Source organism: Triplophysa dalaica, chromosome 19 (assembly GCF_015846415.1).
Source record: "Triplophysa dalaica isolate WHDGS20190420 chromosome 19, ASM1584641v1, whole genome shotgun sequence".
NCBI classification, from domain to species: domain Eukaryota; kingdom Metazoa; phylum Chordata; class Actinopteri; order Cypriniformes; family Nemacheilidae; genus Triplophysa; species Triplophysa dalaica.
Window position 1 is genome coordinate 11,306,055 of NC_079560.1, and position 22,299 is coordinate 11,328,353.

Genomic DNA, 22,299 nt, shown 5'->3' on the forward strand with positions numbered 1-22,299 from the left:
AGCAGAATTATAAACAAACAGACATCAGAGAAAAAAAAAACGAGTGAAACTCACTTGCAGGACAGCTGATTTATCCCATGTATGAAGTAACAGTCGCCGCCATTCACGCAAAACGCCTTCTCTGTATCGTTGCATCTTCTGGCGTGACCCGATCCTGGAGATAACGTTGTGGTTACTACGGAAAACAAGGACACACACGTTAAAAGACACCATCATCGACAGATCATGTTGTCAAACGATAAGAAAGAGCATTCAGCAAGAGCTTTGTAAACAATAAAAGAACAACAACACATCATTGCCCAAGAACCCCACACGGCGAGAAGATACGACGCGCCAGCTTCTCAGATAACATTCATTACCTGTAACTGATAGTTCATCACATTAGAGCTGTAATGGATGGCTTATTTCCCGTTCCCGGAGCTTAAGTGTAAACACAGTGATAGTACAGTGACTCACTAGAACAATGGCTCTTTGGTTTCCATCACCAATCTCACTGTACATCTTCGTCCGGCTGGAGTTTGAGATGTTCGACAGTCACAGATAAATATTTCAAAGAGTGCTGTGGCCCCCCCTAAACACACACGCCACCTGCTCGCTCTGATTCACAGGTCAGGAATGGATTCGTAATCCTGCCGTATTATCGGAGCAACGTTCAGTATGTTTTGGGAATACCGCACCAAGAGGCCAAGACAAATGAGTGGGAAGGGGCCGAAAAAACAGATTTATAAACACCTTGAAGTGATATTATAACCACAGTAATAGAAATATACTTAAACATTTATTGTTAGTGCTAAATCACACCGTTAAAAGTGGAAAGATACAATTGTCAGCCTAAGGGCCCATTTTTTACTTGTTGGTTCAGACACCAGGCCTGATTTTACCTTACCTGACATATTCTTTTGATAATGTGGGACGCATGAACATGTTTATTGACTTGCAAATCTAAAGCAGAATGTGATGATTGACAAGGCAAAGTGCTTCCCACAACCACATTTCACACATACCTATGATATTCCTCACCGCAGTTACCTTAAACCCATCTACAAACACTCATAATATCAACACCCGACTGATGCTTTTGCCAAGCACGCGGGTGGAGCGTCTACCTCAAAATGGCGCTTGTGTTCATTTCATCTGGCTAGTCACGACGACCAAAACAACATCTATATTGACACAAAGGAAAGAAATGGCACTCCTCCAAAGATTCTGGCTTCGCTTCAACACCACAATAATCTGTAATCAAACTAGTTATTGTAAATGGAATATGGAAAATGCAAGAACATTTACTTGAACATGTTTTTTGGTCATTTACAAAGCAACACATGGAGTACACTGACACTGAAAATAACCAGGGATGTTCATTTGGAAGGGAACCCAGAAATCGGGTCTGGATCTCAAACTCAGACCTCAAGCTGAATACTTGAACATGTCTGCACTGTTTTACTGCCCAATTTACTAAAAGGAATGCAAACATGTCAACAAAATTGTTGAACTCATTGAATTGGCACAACAACATTTTTGCTGTTTACCAGGATTTTACAGCATCACTCCACCACTGCAGTCCAGGAACCCCGACTGGGTCTTTAAAATGCAGATTAGGCATTACTACATCTGGATATATGCCCAGTTATAACAATCCTCATGATTTGATGTATCGCCATGCTACGATCAATAGGAAACAGATACAAATGTCTTTTAAAAGAAATTACATTTGCTGCTTAATAACTAATGCGTTTCATAAATAAGAAGAAATGACATAGGAGACATGTTTGGACTTTCTGTCATTATTTATTCCCCACCATGTCATTCAAAACCTGCGCGATGGTTTTGTGTGCATACAATGCCAACCACAGAATGTCATACAGGTTTGGATTAACATGAGGGTGAATAAATGATGACAGAATATTCATATCTGGGTGAAGTCATGCAATTACGGCATTGTGCTATTTTAATGTTTTTGGATGGTTAAAATGGAGGCTTTTTTTTCAGCCCCAACCCAACTTTAGCTATTTTAGCTACACCTACACATGACCAAGACTACATGTGTTTGCACACTAAAACCACTTTTGAATACGTGTGAATTTGAATGCGTTTGATTTATTAAAAGCAAACAATCATTCACCTCACAACTTTCTTGAGTTACTTTTGCAATTACTTTCAAGCAGCTGGTCTCAGGGTCAAAGTATTTGTAAAGGTGTGAAGTCATTTCCTGTCATGTTCACACAGGCGTCCTAGCAAAGTAACCACAGGTGTACTTTATCAAATTAACTTTGTGGTTGTCAAACCTAATGGAACACGTCCAAATTGTCCCAATATAATATCAAAATGTGAAAGGTATAAACATATCAATACAAATTGTATAGCATCTTTGAGCAATTTTTGCTCCTTAAAAGTGTGCAGTTTTAACGTAAATGCCACTTGTTTTATTATTTTGTTTTTTAAAGAAAAGACATTCATACTTGGGTAGTCGACATGTGTCCTATGGCGTGACATAGCGAAATTAAGTAAACAAACTGTTAATATTACATGTTTTCTATATTTTATAATACATGTTGTAATATTTTTATTTTAAAGAAAGTTTTATCTTAATTGTTAGAGCTTAACAGGGAGAGTCAAATAAGTCATCATTTAGTCACCATCATGTCATTCCATGTTGAACACTAAACAAGATATTTTGAGAAAAGTCTTAGCGATTTTGTGTCCATACCACGGAAGTCAATTGAGTCCAATGTTGTGTGGTTACCAACATTCTTCAAAATATCTTCTTTTGAGTCCTGCAGAAGTAAGAAAGTCAAACAGGTCCGAAATGATATGAGGGTGAGTAAATGACGAAGATTTTTGGGTGAACTATCAGTTTTAGGTGTCCAAATAGCGTCTGTGTATAACAGATGTGCATTATGAGCACATCATAAGGGCCATTAAGACAACATTGTAATGTTAATTATACCCTATATTGAACAAACTGACATGCCTTCAAACTGTGTAAGATTGAAGATTTCAAACTGTTTAAAACTTCAGTTCACCCCACGGCTACAATAAAGGTTTTTGTAAGTCTCTGTTTTTCTTTGCATTGAGACATGATTAAAGACTGTCTTGTTCCGAATGAAAAGAAAACCGTAAAAATGAGCCACAGCCTGAAATTTGAAGAGAATTGTCTTCAGTGTAGCCTCGGGCCATCGACAACACAGGCCAGACACTTACTCAAAAATTCAGCTGAGAACAAAATGTGCCACATCGTGATCTTTCTCTCTCTTTGTGCAAATGAAAACGAAGTGCGATACAGGGAAACTCTTGTCCCAGCAGTCCAGAGCCGCAGATTTCCACTGAGGAGCAGCTCACCGTAAGCCCCCGGCAAACCCATGTACATCTGGAACACCCGACTCCAGCGTCCAAGAAAAGTGAACAGATGTGGAAATGGTTGAATTTGAACCCTCTCTGATATCAGACATGATCCGGGTGTACTAATGTTACCACATCAGGTCACATGTGTGAAACCAGAGGACCGTCGAGGTTCAGATGTCAGGGACATTGAGTTTATGAACTTTCTTGTTTAAGAACTGTCATGTTTATGGAAGTGCATGTCTAGTCAGGCTGTGTTTGTGTATAAGCAATAATCCCATTGTGTGGCTTTGGAGCTCCAGACAGTTTAAAGAACATTCTGTGCCAGTTTGTGCCTACAACACAAGGTGAGGAAAATCAGTACCACTTGATCTTGGTGAGTTTGCATGACATGAGTTTGTCAGATGTTTGCAGAGCTGAGTTTGTTTATTTATTTGATATTTACTGATTTCAACAGTTTGGCAATTTCAACGTTTCAAGTCATTGTTATGTTATGAACCATGAAATTCAGTTTAAAAAAAATTGCGTATGTTTTTGATTGTAAAGCTAACGCGTGTCATTTTTGAGCCAAATAATTTGCTTCACATGTTGCTTGTTATCTACTATTGCTGGCTAACAATCTCTACCGAATCGCAGCGTTTAAACCTTTTGAAGAACTCACCATACAAATGGCTTATTAATCCTTCTCCATGTTAAAGTATTAAAATATTTGAACATCTGAAAATATAACACACTTCTCTTTTAATTTATGTGAAGGGAATCAGGAAAGCGGGTGAGGAAAAGGTGATTTGAATGTGACAAAGGCCTCATTCTGGTGAGCACATCTTTTCGTGAGTCATGCACCACCCACCGCGCCACAGCACAGACCAAACAGAGCCATTCTTCATATTTAAAGGTTTATGTTTCAAGAATCACTCAACTGTATGGGATTCAATTTGGAAAGAAGGAAACAACATCGACTTATAAACTGCAACAATTCTCCTTGCAATTTAAACATGCATACGGGCTGGCAGAGATCCAGCAGGTTGCTGGGTGGTGTGTGTTCTTGTCACTCCCTCTCTCTCCTCTCCATGCCCGCTGAGAGATTTAGCACGTCTCTGTGCCTGTTTACGCCAGATGAGGAGTAATGACAGCACGCAGTTACCTGCTCAACAAGGCTCAGTCCCTCTAGATGCAGAGATGGAACATCAAGACATTAAAACTACCCTCCTGTGAGACCTGACCTAAGAACCTCATAAAGACTGAATCTAGAGTCTCTTCGCTCCTTTAAATATATGCACTCTTTCCCAGAGCTCTAGCTTCACGTTTGTATTACTTACTGTCATCTTTTATGCCTTAGCAGGATTGCTGGTTTCAGGAGAAACTGCTAGATCAGTTGAAGACCATCATGGCCAGGCATCCAAACCACCATGACTTAGCGGTTGGACTAGTCCCCATGACTTTAAAATATATATTTTTGGCTTTTTGTATGAATATGTTAGTCTGAGGATGTCAATAAACTAGTGTGATCCAAAGCACTGACAACATTCACATTTAGAAGATTTAACCATTCGAACCTTACGTCACTTCCGCCAAAATGAATCATCAACTTTTTTGACATCATTCTGTACCTGAGCTTCTTGTCAAATTTTTCGGACCAATAAGAATCTCTCTAGAATATAGAGTATCTACTGTCTGTCCCCATTGGCTATTTTTAAAAGGCAGGAGTCACTCATGCCCCGCTGTAATTTTCAAGGCACTTCATTGGGTTTTTAAACAGGAGGTCTGATGGAATTTTACCTCTTTAAATTTACAGAGTAGTATAGCTCTATGTTCTAACGCTCAAAGTTCATAGAGAGACTTCATATAACCAGGAACTCAACAATCTGTTTTCTGAGAATTGAAATGAGGGTGTAAAACCCAAGTGAAAATGAACACTAATTGTTTAGCACATCATAAACATAATAAAGACTTTCAAATATGGGCAAAACAGGACCCCTTGAAAACTACTAACTTGACCGGAAGATCAGCTATCTTAAAGCATCTGAAAGCAAGCCAGATTAGCATTATTGTGGAGTAGAGCCCTGCCAAAGTAATTCTAAGTTTTGGCTTTTCATAAAGTTCCCAAGCGTTGACTGACAAAATCAATGCTATTCCATTGTTTCTTTCAAAACGGAGTTTGCGAAGAAGACTGTGTGTCAGGAGCCTGTGGGGTAATTGTGGCAATGTTTGTCATGTTTATGTCCTGATCTAGTCAAAATCTCTCCATCAATAATTGATCTGACAGTTACACGCCTGCACAATATTCCCTAATATTTCTGAGGTTCCAATCAACTCCGCTGGAGATCTGGGAGAGCTCAGTAAATACCTGCTGAGGCAGCATGTGGCAGGGAGAGAAGAGGGATGAGGAGAGAAAGAGAATCACTGCACAGTTATAATATTTCCACAACCAAATTTTGCATTTAAACCCTTTGTTTTTCAATACATTTCTGTGTCGTGTGAAACAACTCTTAACGCTGTAATGGACGAGGCAGCTAAGTGGAAAATAAGATGCATCCAGCGAAGCTTATAATGCCTGTGCATTGCATCAGCCAGGGTGTGAATCAGTTTTTTTTGTAGCACTGCTGGTAAGCTGAAACAGACATGACACAGTTCACGCTAAATGATCAACAAAGCATTCCAACCTAACAAGGTCAGTTTCAGTCTCTGACGATACCCAATCTTACACTGGCCAGTCTGTCAACGGTGGAACGGGCACAGACATCCGTCTAGCATGTGCGAACCGGCCCTAACACACCAGAGGCCAAGGTCAAGTTTTTTTATGACGGGCGCAAAGCAAGTTCCACTCTGGCCAATGGCTCCCACGAGAGGTCACTTTCTCCGGTCTAAAAACCCCAAGAGTTTGCCCAACGAGAGTTTGATTAATCCTTCAAGGCCAAGAAACTGAAAGGAAGGCCTGGGTGGGGGCAAAATGGGGCCATCTGGATAGCTTCATAAACATGTCTATCTTTCTGCGCTCTCCAAAGGGTTCTAGGAAAGTCGTAAAAAATGAAAGTAGAGGTCCCCGATGCTGAAAGTGCTTTATTTTCTGGAGACACAGTGTGCAAATAATTCCATGGGCGGAGGGAGGTCCAATGAGTGGTTGCCATTTTATTAATTAGAGACCTAGTTGAGAAGAGCCAACAAAGAATATCCGTTGATATTACATTCACATAACTGGTGCGCCTTGTGGTCACCAGAGAGTGAAGTTAAACAAACTATAGAGACAGCGAATGATGCTTGAGAGATCATGACAAGTTGGCCAACATCTCATGCCAGCAAACTGTCTCACCCCCTTCATACTGTGGAGCTCTGGAGATGTCTCTTGTTACAGCCGGGAGCAAAATCCCATCACTGCACAAAAGGTCAATTTTTATTGCATGCAATCTTAAAGCTTTTGAGTGGTTTCCATTATGCGAAACCATTACGTGCAGCCATTCCGTTTCAAAGGATTCCCAAAGTGTTCAGAGAGATCCTCTCAATTTCACATTTATAGGTGCAACACTGCATTTACTTAGTCTCTAAACAAAATCTTATGGCTAGGGGCAAGAACAATTATATCACACTACCAGTTTTGTAGCAACAGCTTTGGTACACCACAGGGCACCGGAGTTCAAGTGACAGCGTTGTTTTGATTGTCTAGCAGACTGGCGCTGTATTGTGGAACCGATGGATTTTATCTCGAGCATGCATGTGCTTGCATAAGCAAGTGTGAGATATTCAACACGTTAGTAAATTTTCCTTCATATTTTATCATTTATCATCAACAAACTGCAGGACTCTTGCAGAAATGTGAGTGTAGATTTATTTAGTCAGGCATGTTATGGTCCCCCAAGGTAACACATAATCCTTACAGGTAACATGTAATCCCTTGTTCCGAGCGTTCTTGACAGAAATTTGTTGTAAAACAAATGTGTGTGTGGTGAATTTAGAACACAGCTGTGTTGCGGTTGCATTCTTTAGCGTTTTAAAGGCCCTGTGTAATCTATTATCTTTTTAAAGCCTTCAGCGCGGCTTTACATGTTTGCATTAACTGTATTGACACACACCAACAACAAAAGGCATGTCTGTTAGGAAACAGAACTTTCCCTTGAGCGCTCCGATTTCTAAAGTGATCCGGTTTTCGGATGTTTACTTAATCCCTTTTAAAGGGGACTTATTCAGAAGGACAATCAGTGGGAAAAAAGTCAAACGCTCAGTGTGAAAATGTAACATTGAACCGAGCAAATGAGTCTCCCATGACAGCAACATGCTGGCAAAGGAACCAACAGGTAAGAAATTTGCATATGGCATTAACATATTTCACACTTCAAAGGAAGCGTATTATAAAAAATCGCGAGACGCGTGTCAAACAGTCTTTCCAGTCACTGTTTAGGCAGGAGGCCAAACCAAACGCTTTCCCCAAAATTGCATGACTTGTAAACAAAACATTACTAATGACAATGGTCTAAAACGCCCTATTTTAGAGTCACGCATCCCCTCTGCAAACCAGGTCTACACAAAGCCAAAGTGATAAATACTCTCACCAACAAAACAACAACAAAACACAAAAAGCAAAAAAGGAGGTGGTGAAGAAGCTGGGAATAAAAGAATCATAGAGTGAACCCTGTCCTGCATTGTTCCCTTTTCATTAACAGGTCTTTATTTTTCTCTTCTATTGCCTTCTTCCTGCTGCATAGCTGATGTGCCCGGTCTTGTCCTCCACAATCGGAGAAGACTCCAGGAGAAATCAAAGAGCGCAATTGCATGCGATTGCACAACAGGACGCGTGTGTAAACAAGCAAGGCTCGGGGCACTTACCCAGAGGGGGTGGGGCGGTGCTGGTCCCAAGGGTGAGGGCAAGGGTGCTCACCGGGCTGGAAGTAGGCTCGGAGAAGGCCGTGCCCGGAGTGAGTGTGGGCAGAGACTCTGGAAACCAGCGGGAGGATGAGGCAGCAGTGCTTGCAGTAGTGGCGAGAGTCTGCGGAGCATCATGGACACGGAGCCCCTCCTCCTCATGGTCTCCCCTGAGGAGATCCAACCAGTCTGGATCCCTGCTGCGACTGGCACTCTGTGTCAAAGCGCGTCGTAGCAGCAGTAAGCAGGCTCCAAGTCCCAGCAGCAGTAATAGCAGGGCGGGCAAGAGGAAGTGGAGTCTTCCCCCACACGCTCCTCTACAGCAGGGCCTCAGAGGGCGGCGTGGGGATGGCTGCTCCTGCGAGAAACCCAGCCCTGCGCTGCTGCGCTCGACCCCGGGCACGAGCCCCACGCTCTGACCCTGACACAGAGACACCAGAAACACAGGCAATGGATAGACAGAAACATCTGGGTCCATCGGTGGCTCATCCAAATTCCGCTCGATCCCTCCTGGCTTCCTCTGCTCATAGGGGCAACCCCATCTCTGCTAACACATCTAGTCCATACTACTACTCTAGAACGCCCACTCACATGCACCGCTGGTGTTGATTGACAGCCCACCTCTGGATTTTCCACACGGCCAGTTGTCAGCGCTCACACGGGGCCGCCCTCGCACATCAGCGGGCGTGAAATCGCAGCATCAGGGTCCTTGGTGCAAGCGGACAGACGGAGCGATCGCAAGATGTGGGGCTTTGGATCCGCATTGACCCCGCCCAGCAAACAGCAGCACCAGCCCACTGCCCCACTCACACCAGCTCTGATGGTCACAGCCAGCTGCAGAAAATCCAACCCGCACACCCACATTTACAGCATCCGGTCTGATGGGGAAAACAGAGGGGATCTCCCCACCCAAACACACTTAATGAAGTAATGAATACTGTGGGCAGGACCACCAGCAACATGTGGCATGGGGGACAGCTGAAGCAGACAACTTCAAACTACAAAGAGTAACACCTTGAAATGAAGTAAGCATGAGTGGGAGTTATATGTACTCCTTATGTGACCAGAGATGTAGATCCACAATTCAGGGAGGACGACTAGTATTGAACAAATCATACGCAGCTTAAAGGCCTAAAAAATCTGACCTACAAGTCAAAGGTCGCACACAGACCCTAATGGCCAACAGTTCAACTTTGACTAGCGTTGTAATACAAAACACAAGTTCTGACAAGCACAAGACTCTAAAACACAAATACACTTTTGCAAATTGGGCTACATCCTCACACAGGTTTACTTATCTATATGAGGACATTCCATATACTTCTATTGTTTTTATACACAGAAAACTTTTTGCATTTTTTTGCCTAAAGGAAGGTTTTGTTCAGATTTGTTGTCACTTTGAGGGACAAATTTGTCATAATACAGTATAGTTAATATACACGGACAGTTCACCCCCAAAAAAATCTTTCTTCATTAACTCTTCATCGATTTGTTCCAAATCTGTGTACATTTCTTTGTTCTGATGCACACGGAGAAAGATATTTGGAAGATCTTTTGTGTTCAATAGAACAAAGAAATGTATAACGCAATTTTTCCTACTATGGTTGTCAATAGTGGCCAAAGTGTTTGGTTACAAACATTGTTCCAAATATCTTTCTCTGTGTTCATCAGAACAAAGACATTTATACCGATTTGGAAAGACAGAATTTTCATTTTTGGGTGAACGGTTCCTTTAAGCTTACAAATAATTGTATATTATATGGGGGATATGGAGTATTTAATACAAATATATTTTTGCATTTAGGTGAAATCTATACCGACTATAATCTACACAAAAGTTGTTTGCTAATGAATGACCACATAAGATAAAATAACATAAATAAAATAAAAAGGTTAGAGTATTTAAATTAACACTTTCTGTCATGGTTAAACTGGACTGTGAGGACAGAGGAGTTTTTATCATGCTGAAATACAGTGTACAAAAGTGTTTGGAGAATTCCTCCCATAAAACGTGTGGAAATCAAAACAACAGAGCTATTTGGCCTCTTGGCAGTCTTTAGTTTCTTGATGCGTTTATGTAAAGCCGCCCTGTTTGTGTTGAATTAGTGCTGTTGTCACCAGTCGTTTGCGCTGGACCTTAAATACAGTGGGCTTGCCATGAATCTCTGGGACAGTGGGCCTGCACGGCCCCTACAGCTTGCCGGCACCGATCAATGCTTTCAATTCCCTTACAGGTACTTGACATTCTATCGCAGTCACTGCCAACATCCCAAAAAGATTTCTAGCGTCCTCTAAGCCCAGTTAATCTAGTCGTTTGGGCTGACAGAGAAAACGAAGAGTGTTTTTTTGTAACAAAATGCATGAGGGAGAAAAAAGAAAGGGAACCCGAGAAAGTGATAAGAGATGTCCAGGAAGAGACCGATGAAATATTTTGCAGCGGGCAGGAAAGAGGCAGCAGATGAAAGAAACAAAGGGTCAATGTGGTTATCCACAGTTTGATGCTGGTGCTTGCCAATGCATGGAGCTAAAACCCGACATTAAAGATAAGTGATGGTTTACATTAGCGGAGTTAAGAAGCAATGGATTGGCTTTCATCACAGGAGCAGGTGTTGTGTGTGTGAGCGTTTGTGAGGAGCTTCACAGGGGTTTGTGTGAGAGAGAGAGAGACAGAGGCAGAGAAAGGGTTTCTGCTGGTGGGCCCCAGCATGACTGATGAGTTTGGAACAATCGGCCGCCCAGCTGTGTTTTCCATCAAACACATTCCTCTCACCTCACGCTCTGCGTCTCTCACTCATTCACTCCGCCGCTGTAAGCAGCGCCCTCTAGGGATGTGATTTTTATGAGATGGACAGAAAATCTAGAGCTGGAACAGCCCTCAGTTCTCCACTACAAAGCATTGATGTCCAACTGTGTTTTTCCGCTAAAAACATACATCTATACATCTATGATTCTGATGAGATTAAATTTGATCTGTTCGTGTGCAACCAAGCATGTGGCAGAGTTTCAGAACTTATTTTCCCAAAACAGACGAGGGATCGAAATTGAAAACACAATCCATATGTTCAACTGACTGAGGAATTATGCAAACAAAGCCCCCAAAAAGCCTCAAGTTATCTTTTCTTCGAAGTCATACAGACAGACACACACACACACCCCAGAAAATGTAGAAGAGCCGCATCGATGCAAAAACACAAATCGCGTGCCAGCTGAATCAAGAAGACCACACCAAACTCTCTGGAACCCAGCTGGAACCAGGGAATCCCCGTCTAGCAGTCAGTTAACATGGAATGAAATGAACTCTATTAACTTCCTTAATGCATTTATACAGAAGCTTAATGCAAATTGATGAGTCCCCAATAATTACATATTTGCCCTCGTAATCTTCAGTATGGTAATAAAGTACACAATCTCATGATTTTTTTTGTACCTTGTTTTTATGCATTATTGTAACGGGCCAATAAATGTAGATGTAAAATCAACCCTACACTTAAATCAGTTTTTGCAAAGCTAAATCTGTTTAAAAAAGGTCCAGTGTATTAAATCTAGCAGCATCTAGTGGTGAGGTTGCGAATTGCAACCAATGTCATTCCCCCTTCCTTTCATGGCGCTACGATGGCTGACACAGAATTAGATGTCTTTATGTTCACGCTTCTTTCCTAAAGGGAATAACATATTTACGAAACGCACTCTGTAGAGCAGTTTGTTCATTTCGGTCAATAGATCCTCTTTAAAATTACTCACAGCACTTGTTAACTAATTTATTTTTAATTTATTATTACAAGCATTGTGTAGACTAGACAATAAAACTGTGTTTTTAATTTTGTAGGTAGTGTTAGAATATTAATTTATAACACCAATATTGCCGTCTGCACAGGCACGTTGTCTGTCCTCTGTATATATGTCCACAACTGAAGCATTCCCAACCTTCTGACCTTTTCTTGTCCTGCTCAACTGGTTCGGTGCCCTGTGACACCACGATGCTTTGATAAACCTGAGTGACCAGACACATACAAACACACACACACGCGTACAAACACTCACAAAAGACCACCATGCAGCAGGCGCCGTGAGGTAAAACGCAGTGGTATTGGGTTAAAACACATCCATTATTTGCCTGCCGCGCAACCATGACTCGCCCTCCGGGGAGCAGAACGGGAAGGGGGCGGGCCTAAAACTGTCTGTTGTTTGTCTTCATTAATTGCTGTCCCAAGGTCACCGGGTCTTTTTTCCTCCACTCTGGTGTTCCCTGGACAGCCTCAGTTCACCCTGTGAAGCCGTAACTTCAACCCCGATCGGCTATAATTAATGAGTCCAATTACTCTGCTTAGTTATCTTGTTAAACTTACTGCCGAAAGAGACAAAATATGCATGCGTGTGTTTATTGGAGCTGTTTAAAGGGGTCGCGTGTGATGAAAAACAGCCTTTATGAAGAGAAAGATTAATTTCCTGTGTCATACCGTCAGTCCAGCGGTGACAAAAATCTGCCATCTTATTGGCCGCCGTGCAGCGAGGCAGCATGCGATTGGCTTAACGCCTAGACCGAGCCAGCAATCCACAATTGCATTAGAAAATGGTTTTGAAACAGCTGCCTCTGCAAAGCAGCTGGGTCTCCTTTGCTTTTATCTCTCCGTCTTTGGCTCTCCCTCCATCTGTGGCTTTCTGTTCCCTCTCTGTTCACCTTCTTTTCCCTCTCGTTCCCTTACGTGTCCTCCCCAAAACCAGTATTTCTCTTTTCTCTATTGACTTTTCCCTCGCTCGCCTTCTTAGATTCACAGATAGCGCTGGTGCACGCAGCTGCTACGGGGCCCCAAATGCTCCAGTGTTTCTCAACAGTAGCCGCTGTACCGATGACCTCATGAAGAAATCAATCTATTCAGCGATGAGAATACATTAAAAACCTCTCCACAATTCTCCCGAGCAAACAACATATTTTTTAAATGTTTTTAAAAACTAGTAGACTAATCGGTCTTACGGAAGCCGTGTATGATTAGGTCGGTTTTGAGTTCCCCTGACCCCAATCGGGCGTTTACATAAGACATTCTTGCAGTCAATACAACCAGACGGAGCGCAACGGTATCGAACAGAATGCGACTTTTGGCTTAAAAACGAAAAGCTCAAAGGGGATCGACGCTCAATAACGAAATGTCTGTGACATGCAATGCAACAGACAAAAATGAAGTCGCCAAAAAACGCAAAGACAAATGTAAAAAGTTTTAGCATGTAAACACAGCGATTAATCACTACCGCGAAAAAATATTAAAAAAGATGAAATATTGCGTTCGTTCAATACAAAATATATGATCGCTCCCCATAATTTGCATAATCAGAACGGAGTTGGCTGGCCAACCGTTTATCATTTCTTTAAATCTCAAGAGAAGATATTTCCTAAGTTGTTAGATTTATTTGTTGCTCCCCCGGGCACATCTGTGCTTCATTGGTGATGGCCTCATTCGGAGTGTTGATCTATGTTGCATGCTCTTTTTTTTGGGCTCTTTTATTAGGGAAAGGCCCCTCCCCACGCCTGGGGGCACAGCGCCTCTGATGGGCCCGGTCTTGCCTCCCCTTCCTTCTACCTGAGTGTGTGTGTGTGTTTGTATGTCTGCTGCCGTGATACAGCAAGACTTGTTGCAGGGTGCCTGACATGCCGACAAACAATCCGAGTGAAACATACATAAACACACGCATGCACGCAGCTCTTTGGATAGTCCAGCTGCCACACAAACACACACGCACACAGTTGCTCGCACAATTCAGCTATAGAGTGTGAGATACCTGGAGAAACCTTTGTTAAGAACACCAGCCAACTACGCACTTACAGTACCAAAGAAAGTCTGATATAAACACTCGCTCTTGTTTTATTTGAGTGCGTTGTGATAAAGCGCATATAAAGTATTCATCACTCATCACATGCAGAGAACTATAAGTGATATCTCAAATATGCAGAAAGAGAGGATCGCAAATGTGTGTCAAACTGTGTTGAGATTTCACCAATACCACAGTATTTAAATCATTTAATAGGAATCTCAAATATTGTATAATCAAGATCAAAACTAGATTTTAAGACCAAACTCAATAAATCGCATGTGTTTTTTATTCCTCCATTTTGATAAATAAATCTAATGAAACCAAGAACACAGACTGTGTTTCCTACGCTATGAAAAATTATTCTCTGAGACAAGGATTGTTCTGGGCAGTCAATACATCCAACATTTCATCAACTCAAAGAAAAAAGTGAAAACGCACATTTGAATCAAGATCACCAAAAGAAACACTTCAGACTTCCTTCCCACAACCTTTACTCATCCACCTAAATTGTTCACTTATTATTTTCTTTAAACGATCACTTTTATATTGTAGCCTGTACTTACTGCTCTGTACATGTACAGTACTGGTGCCGTTGACCTTCCCCACAATATTCTCTGCAACACACGTGTAATTCCCAGAATCCTCCAGTTTTGCACGGCCGATCTGAACTTTGGAGATTTTCCTTCAAAAGAAAGAGAAAAAGTCAAGGATTAACACACAAGGATAAACTCTACATAATATGAGCTTGGTGGAGTAGGAAGGTGAGTTGCAAAATTCTCGAGGAAAACCTGTGAAAGTTCTCCCTTGCTCTCTCAGATGATCCATCCCCCAATGGCCCATTAACATAGTATTAACAGACTCTGCAGTCGAAATGATATAAACAAACATGATTTTAAAGCATATCCTGAGGTTCAATATTAAAAGTTACTTCAAATTATAAATTCTACTAAAGAAAGCATTTTCGGCTCTAAATGGCCTACGCCTGAAAGTCAGAGCTCAGTTCAAGTCTATAAAAATACAGAACAATGTAATGCTCACTTTCTTCGTAAACTAACACATACTGCGCTAGATTTACAAAAAAGGAAAGAAAGCTTTGATGGGAATGAAAAGTTCTTCGGGGTGATTTGCTAACAAAACACACATTTAAAAACACAGGCGCAATATCTCATTCCCATAAAGGCTGATACGATCTACTAAGAGAAGCGTAAATTAGCACAGGGTTTATGACATGCTTTTTATGTGCGTTAATTAAAGCTGTGCAAAAACTTAGTAAATCATGTTGCGTGATTCATATAAATACTCTCCTTCCATAAAAGTTGCGTCTGAAGAGGATGCAGCAGCATATGCAATAAGGTCAGTCGCAAAAACAGCTGTGTCCACGCCTTTTCAGCGCTTATTTACACTGCGTGTTTAGCAAGCTGTTAGTAAATCTTGCCCTTAGTGTTGAGTTTTTTAGTGAACGTGAGCTTTGCATTGCTGTAGGTCTCTCACATCTGTAAACAAATGAAGGTTATTCACTCTGCTGTGGCTCTCAAATCAAATATGGCGTTATCTGCGCAGGTTTGACGTCAACATAAAATGAGACACAGAACTAATGATGTTTATTGACGCGAATCTACGTCTTAACAACCATATTTGATCGGAGAGCAGCAGAAGAGCGAATTCAGCCAATAACACCCGTTCCTCACGTATAGCTATCACAAACTAAAACATTGACTGTTTGAATAAGATCATAATTTTTTGTTGTTGTAAATGAGAGTGGGCATATACGACTAAATGTTCAGTAATAGGTGAACTATTGCTTTAACAATATAATAGGCATGCATGCTGTAACCATTCACTTTAATTAGAAGGGAAAGGGCAAAGTCTACATTTCCCAAAGTATGAAGCTATCATCTCTGTGAAGGTCATGATTTTATTTCAGAACTCGCTGTTGAAGTGTTTCGGCGCTAGCGGACATGTTCACTCACTTAACGTTTCTGATTTTGATCTGTTTGCTCCTTCTCAGCTCAGCGCCATCTTTGTACCACTTGTAATCTGGGGTGGGGTTGCCAGAGGCCTCGCACTTCACGATCAGTTTGCGTCCCTCGTTCACCAACACAGTTTTCTTCATCGGCTTTAACTCAGGACCAAGAGCTAAAGAAACAGAAGAAAAGACATGGTATTACAATTTGTTTGAGGAGCCTGAGACTGAAACACGGACTCAACCAATAGTGCAGAACTACTTGTTTTTTGACCAATGGTATTTTCAAGCAAACTTTTTGAAATACTGTTTAAAGACGTTAGGAGGGCAGATATGACACGGTTCACCTTAAACACCAACATGTTGCGCTGTGGTCGATGCTATTTCGGAGAAGAGTAGGGGAGGGTCCCAGAGAGAGAGAGAGAAGAGAGAGAGAGAGAAAAATCCAGAAAAGTCTCTCAGCTGGCCAGATGATGTCACCAGAGACACTAACAGTGCTGCGTTCTCTCTCTTCTCTCTGGGATCAATGCAGCACATTTACACCACTGATCAAAGCTCTGCATTCGTGCTGCTGTTCACTTTCATAATCTTGATCTGAAATATGCAGATCTGAGAACGCTAGCAGAACCGCATGCAGGACAACCTCCGGTGAATACTTGAAGATGATGTTATGTAACAGTTTCAGTTTTGAAAGTGAGTTTGCACACAGACCATGATAGTTGGGTTGCGAATGATCTAGTTGGTCAATAGCAGGTACAACATGAACATGAACATCAATGACCAATGTGAACCTGCAAATGACCAACTTAGACTATCAAGAAACCAGACTATCAAGAAACAAGCAGTGCAGTTCATCCAATTAGAAATGGTAACACACAATCAAACACCCAAAATTCGAAGACCTCATGTAGCTGTCAAAATAATGTGTTGTCATTGTCAACACTGTTTAAATAGGAAAGATTCAACAATACAGGCGGACCATTATCGGCATAACCGGAAAGGGCAGAGAGGCTTGGCTCGTCTTTTACAAGCATTTAGAAATTATGTAAGAAGAGCCACTGACGACAGCTGCTTCACAGTTTGTCAATTAGCCGACACCAGATCTGAAAAAACAAATAAAATGGAGGACAGTCATGCGGAGGTGAAGTTTTTTACGCATGGGTCACCACATGCCCGGACGCTACCTCGCATGATCAAGAAATGCATTAAGGGATTAATGTGGACTCAAAATCTGCAGTCACACCGCTTCAAAGAGTTGGGGTTGGTTGACCGAGGGGCAGAACTTGGCGATGCTATCTGACTGTGCCCAACTATCCTGAATAACAGAAGGGCACTTGTTGCCCCAGGGCTGGGGCAGGAGTCAACGCATCACAGCTTTGCGGGCCTTCCCAAGGTGAATCCATTTAGGAAAGTATCCCTGGCTGTCTCTTGTTAATTTGACAACGCATGCTGCCAAAACCTAATTAAAAGTTTCCACCTATAATTGAACAGGATGGCAGGCATCAAAAATAAACAGTTTTTTGAATACGCCAGCATTAACATCAATTACAATCTTGACAGAGGTTGCTCAAACAATCTGCGGATATCCTAATTTAGGAATATTCGGCCCACTTTCCCGTCCCAGAAAAGACAGCTGAAGGCTGCGGAGTGCGCCGGTGCTGATGCTGACAGTCTCTAGCACGATGTTTGGATTGCAGTGTCAGTTGAATAGCGGCTCAGCTTTCTATGACAGCATCTAGTGATGTGCATTGTCTCAGAAAAACCGCTAACCGTCCGATATAGTTCAGCTCTACACAATTTATTGCTCAATGCTGTCGGTACACCTCAGAAGCCATTAGGCTGATAAGAGGGGTGTTCTGCGATGCGTCTTTTTTATAAATGCGATACTGTAATCTGCCTGTATATTTTGAAGAGTCGTGCTGAAATCCTGTCTGTAAAAACTAAGAATTCAGCCTAGGTTCTTTTAATGAAAAAGAAAAGATGCATTTTATTAAATGAGACACAGAAACAAACTTTCAAAGCAGAACAGACATTAATACATCTTAGTAATGTGATACACATCGAAAGCTGTGGGAAAACAAAACTGAGTCTTTGTTGTGAAAGCCGTTGAAGCGATCTGGATTTATCTTCCATCTAGAATGCGTACAAGTAAACAAAAGCTGTGTTTTCCCTGAAATTATCTCCTCCTCACCCCAAACTCAGAACACCTGCATCATTTCCCATCATGCTTATGGTTCCGATCAACCGTCCCTTACTTTAACTGGTAGGGCACTGCTCCAACAACGCCGATGGATTAGAATCCCAGACCATACGCACGAACTGATGACATACTGTATATACCACAACATAAACTCGCAGGCTGTCAGTCATCGTATTGTAGCAGAAGCCTGACTGAGCTGAAGAAATATTAGGCCGAATATGAGGTCAGAAGGCCGCCCTTCAATCATAATGTGTACTTTGAGGTTCTGTGCTGAAGGAGTGACATGAGACGTCTTGTTCCGAGTTGCTTTTGTACATACAGGGCGATACATGCCCGTGTTCAGATAAAAAGGGTGGGGCGTCTAATTTGTATGCTCCATGTTTTCCATGAATCCAGAGTAATCTAAAGCTGTATTTAGTCTAACTCCATGACAGAGTCATACTAGACTATTAAAACTCATAAAGAGATCAAACACAAAAAATAAACCAGGTGCTGAAAACTGTCAATTTACACTCAAACTGCGAATCAAAGCTTTCTCATGCCTAGTCAATGTAAAGAAAAATTCATCATAATTGCTGGAGACGGAAAGGTATTTTTTTCAGGCTGCTACTTTTTACAGTGACGCATAAGAAAAATACTGTAATTTATTATGCCGTATTGTATTGTGTATTTGGTCCACCTGAGCATGCAGATTATTTCACCATACTGCCCCTCAGGTAACATTTTTCATCAATGCTTTAATGCAATCGTCACACTTTTACGAGACCCACATGCCACCATTGCTGTCTCTTGGTGGCGTTACATGTAATTCAGAACTTGGAAATATATAACCTGAAGGACAAGCTCCCCTTAAAATGGCAAATCGTTCAGCGGTCTGGAGAGAGAGGAGGATTACGGAAAAAAAAATCAAATTGCTATCAAGCGAAAGTATGTAACGCAGTTTTTTCACCCTTTCCAAGTAACGCAGCATTTATTTTCACTTTCGTGTTATGACACATATCTTGTTTGGATACATAGTTTGAGTATGCCAAGAAAATTGCACTCGCCAGAATATACCCCAGGATCATACTAGAACAGGTATGCAGGTGTGTTCTTGAAGGCTTGATCTCACCTCGTCTCAAGCCCTTCAGCTGAGAGTGACAACAGATAATACTTCACTTGAGTTTCTACAAGCAAGAAGTATTATTTTAGCAGTATATGAAATATGCAGATCTATTTATGAAGTATTTCCCAAAAGAAGATAAACTTGGAGAAACGATTAAGAGAATCAGCACAACATCAATCAAACTTTATAATATTATATGTAACTATATAACTATATATTGAACCATAAAATCAACATTTGTGTTTTAAAGACCACTTCGCAAGATGTAAACTTATATTTATTCAATATTATTATTAGAGATTTCTCCACCGATATCGATCTGCTCATACTAATAGCCAATCTAAAGATTAAATAAATATTTCTGACTTTTCTTCAGCCGATAGCTTAAAAAAATGCCAGTGCATCTCCAATTATTTTTCTTTTAATCTAACACATATTGTTAAATCTTAAAGATAGTGGTTTAACATTTTGATTCGGTTATAAATGTTCTGTTTGTGTAGTATAAACAATTGAAATTGAGTTCTTCTGGACCAGAGTTGGACCAGCATTGTTTTCTTCCTCCAAAGAGGTATACAGTATATGAGTCACTGTGACTAACTAGTAATATTAATTATGATAATAATAATAATGTAAAAAGTTTATTATCAACATTAAACTAGGCACGGAAATTGGCAAACTATGGCAAAATTTACTTTTCCTAATTACAACTGATTTTGGGAAAATAAGCTTAATCCTCTTCTATTGCTTTCATAAGAACTGCACTTAATTTTTTAATTACTTCAATCAAGCGAACAGTTTTCTCTCGGCATGTTTTCAAAGAAAGCGCACATCAAATAACAGTCGTATCAAAACAGATTTAAATAACCTAATAAAACATCTAAGGCAAAACGGCAACTTGCGCTATATCACAGTTTAGCAACAGAGACTGCGATTAGACTAACACGTTCTTGGTATAAAAACAGTCCATAGTATTATATTACCCACAAAAAAATACACAACTTGAGAAAGTCCAGCAAATATGATGAGTGCAACAGAATAAAGCAACATCTTGACATTGGAAAATTAAAAAAAGCAAGCATACTGAATCTTAAAGGGAAAAAAATAAAGAAAAGCTTAACGAAAGGTTGGATAGGTAAGTATGTGAAGGGTGACCTGAAAACATAACTCGTTCTAACAGAAGGCGTTTTCCACATCTGTATATATTACTCATCAATAACGTGATCAATTTTTCCAGCAGAAAGCAAAACACTTCCGGCTAAAACTACCTTATGAAAATAAACTTCTTTGCATGAGGATACACTCTTTAAAATACTTCCTTGGATCGTGGACATACACGGTTCCTTGGTTTCTACAGAACCACCCCCACACACGAGATTCCGGATTGACACATTAGCATTGTTGTGTAAAGCCAAGCCTGTTTTTGAGGAACAGTAGATAACATAGCCTGAGGTGATGCTGCGCTCGCTCTCACAGTTTGATGTGCTGCAGAATTCCGCTTTTGTGAAGCACTGTTGACAACATGCCACTCATATGCTGTTAATCAGATAACAGTCAATATTATATTTTAATATCAAATATGATATGCAAAAAAATGATTCATCACTTAAAAACCCCATTTCGATCTTGTTTCCTCTTCCTCTTTGTTAATGTTTCTGATTATACACAAGAATTGATCACAGAATTTTTCTGAAACCCCAAAATGTGAAATTTCTTATCAGGATACACTTTTCTAACAGACTAAATAAATCCCAATGTTTACACCTCACAATCACAATACAGAGCGGGATATCTCTGTCGACATATCAAAGAACCAAAAAGACTTTTTCAAATATTCCTACGTATAAACCGAAACGTGGTTTATCACTTAGAGAAAAATGATTTAGGAAAGAAAGCAATACGCATGTGTGGTCTTGGCAATCGGCTCTGTAGCACGTATGCCAAATATAGCCGCATGTTAACACAATCAATCACTTCTAGAAATGTGTATATAATTTAAAATGCTTCTGATTATTTTTTTAAACAGATCGCCGTGTCAAGCACACCATTTCTCAGTACTATCTGATTTCAAAAGTGCTTTGTTTTAAAAAAATAGTCTTTCGGATCAGCTTTCCACTTTGTGTCTTGCCTTTAATGCAAGAAAGGCACTAAATCAAAACTCGGTTAAATTTAGCAAGAAGGTGTTGTGTACATCAAACCAGAACAACAGAGCTGCACACACACAACTGTCTCGTGTCTCGGGAGACACTGTATAAAACTTCTCCCGGGCACAGTTTTTTTTACATCTGCGCTTTGTTTCCGTAGACACAGCACAGGTGATTAGCATCGTCGCATGACACTGTTCCCCCGTACCACATGTCACACACACGCACACTCGTGACGTATATCAACGACCACAATTAAAACAGAAAAACACAGGCTTTACAAACTTATATCCTACACAAGCCCTATGTGAAATTACACCTGTGTTAGTACTGGGAGGCCAAGCGTGTCAATATACAGAAATTAGAACCACATAAAAGGTGTGTTGCGCTGGGGGAACACAATGCTCTCTCATTCAGAGTCCCTGCGTAACATGCCTCAGGCAACGGGGCAAGGAACACCCCCCCTTAAGGGATGAGACACAAAAAGATTCAAAGATTTGTTTGTAAATGAATGAAAGGACGGGGGAAGGTACATGCGTGTGGGAGACAGAACGACAGCAGAATTCTATAATGTAACTAATTGGCGTGACCCGCTAAATTAAGAGTTCATAGCAAGTTGGGTCAAAGCCGCAGAAAGTTTCTTTACTCAAGATCATCCACTTTTGTTTCAGTGCAACAGACAGACGAGATTAAATTGACCAGATTTCTATTCTTTCAAATGTTTATGTAGATAATGTGTGAATAGACGTATTTAACACGTTTTTCGAACCTACATACAGGTATATTGTACAAAATATTACTTCTCACCCTCACGTGATTTCAAACCCGTATGACTTTATTTTTTCTGTGGAACACAAAAGACGATATTCGGATGAATGCTGGTGAACAAACA

General features: G+C 40.9%; 1 protein-coding gene across 9 annotated transcripts in view; it reads right to left on the reverse strand.

Annotated features, from left to right (window-relative positions):
- nrg2a (neuregulin 2a) overlaps positions 1–22,299 on the reverse strand; it is a 71,995-nt gene that overhangs the window by 20,654 nt on the left and 29,042 nt on the right. For all 9 annotated transcript variants that reach the window (XM_056730226.1, XM_056730224.1, XM_056730223.1 and 6 more), the window contains exons 2-4: positions 15,969–16,134; positions 14,562–14,680; positions 55–175 (exon numbers count right to left, since the gene is read on the reverse strand). In XM_056730226.1, the coding sequence (XP_056586204.1) occupies positions 55–175; positions 14,562–14,680; positions 15,969–16,134 (406 nt within the window). The remainder of the gene's footprint in view (positions 1–54; positions 176–14,561; positions 14,681–15,968; positions 16,135–22,299) is intronic.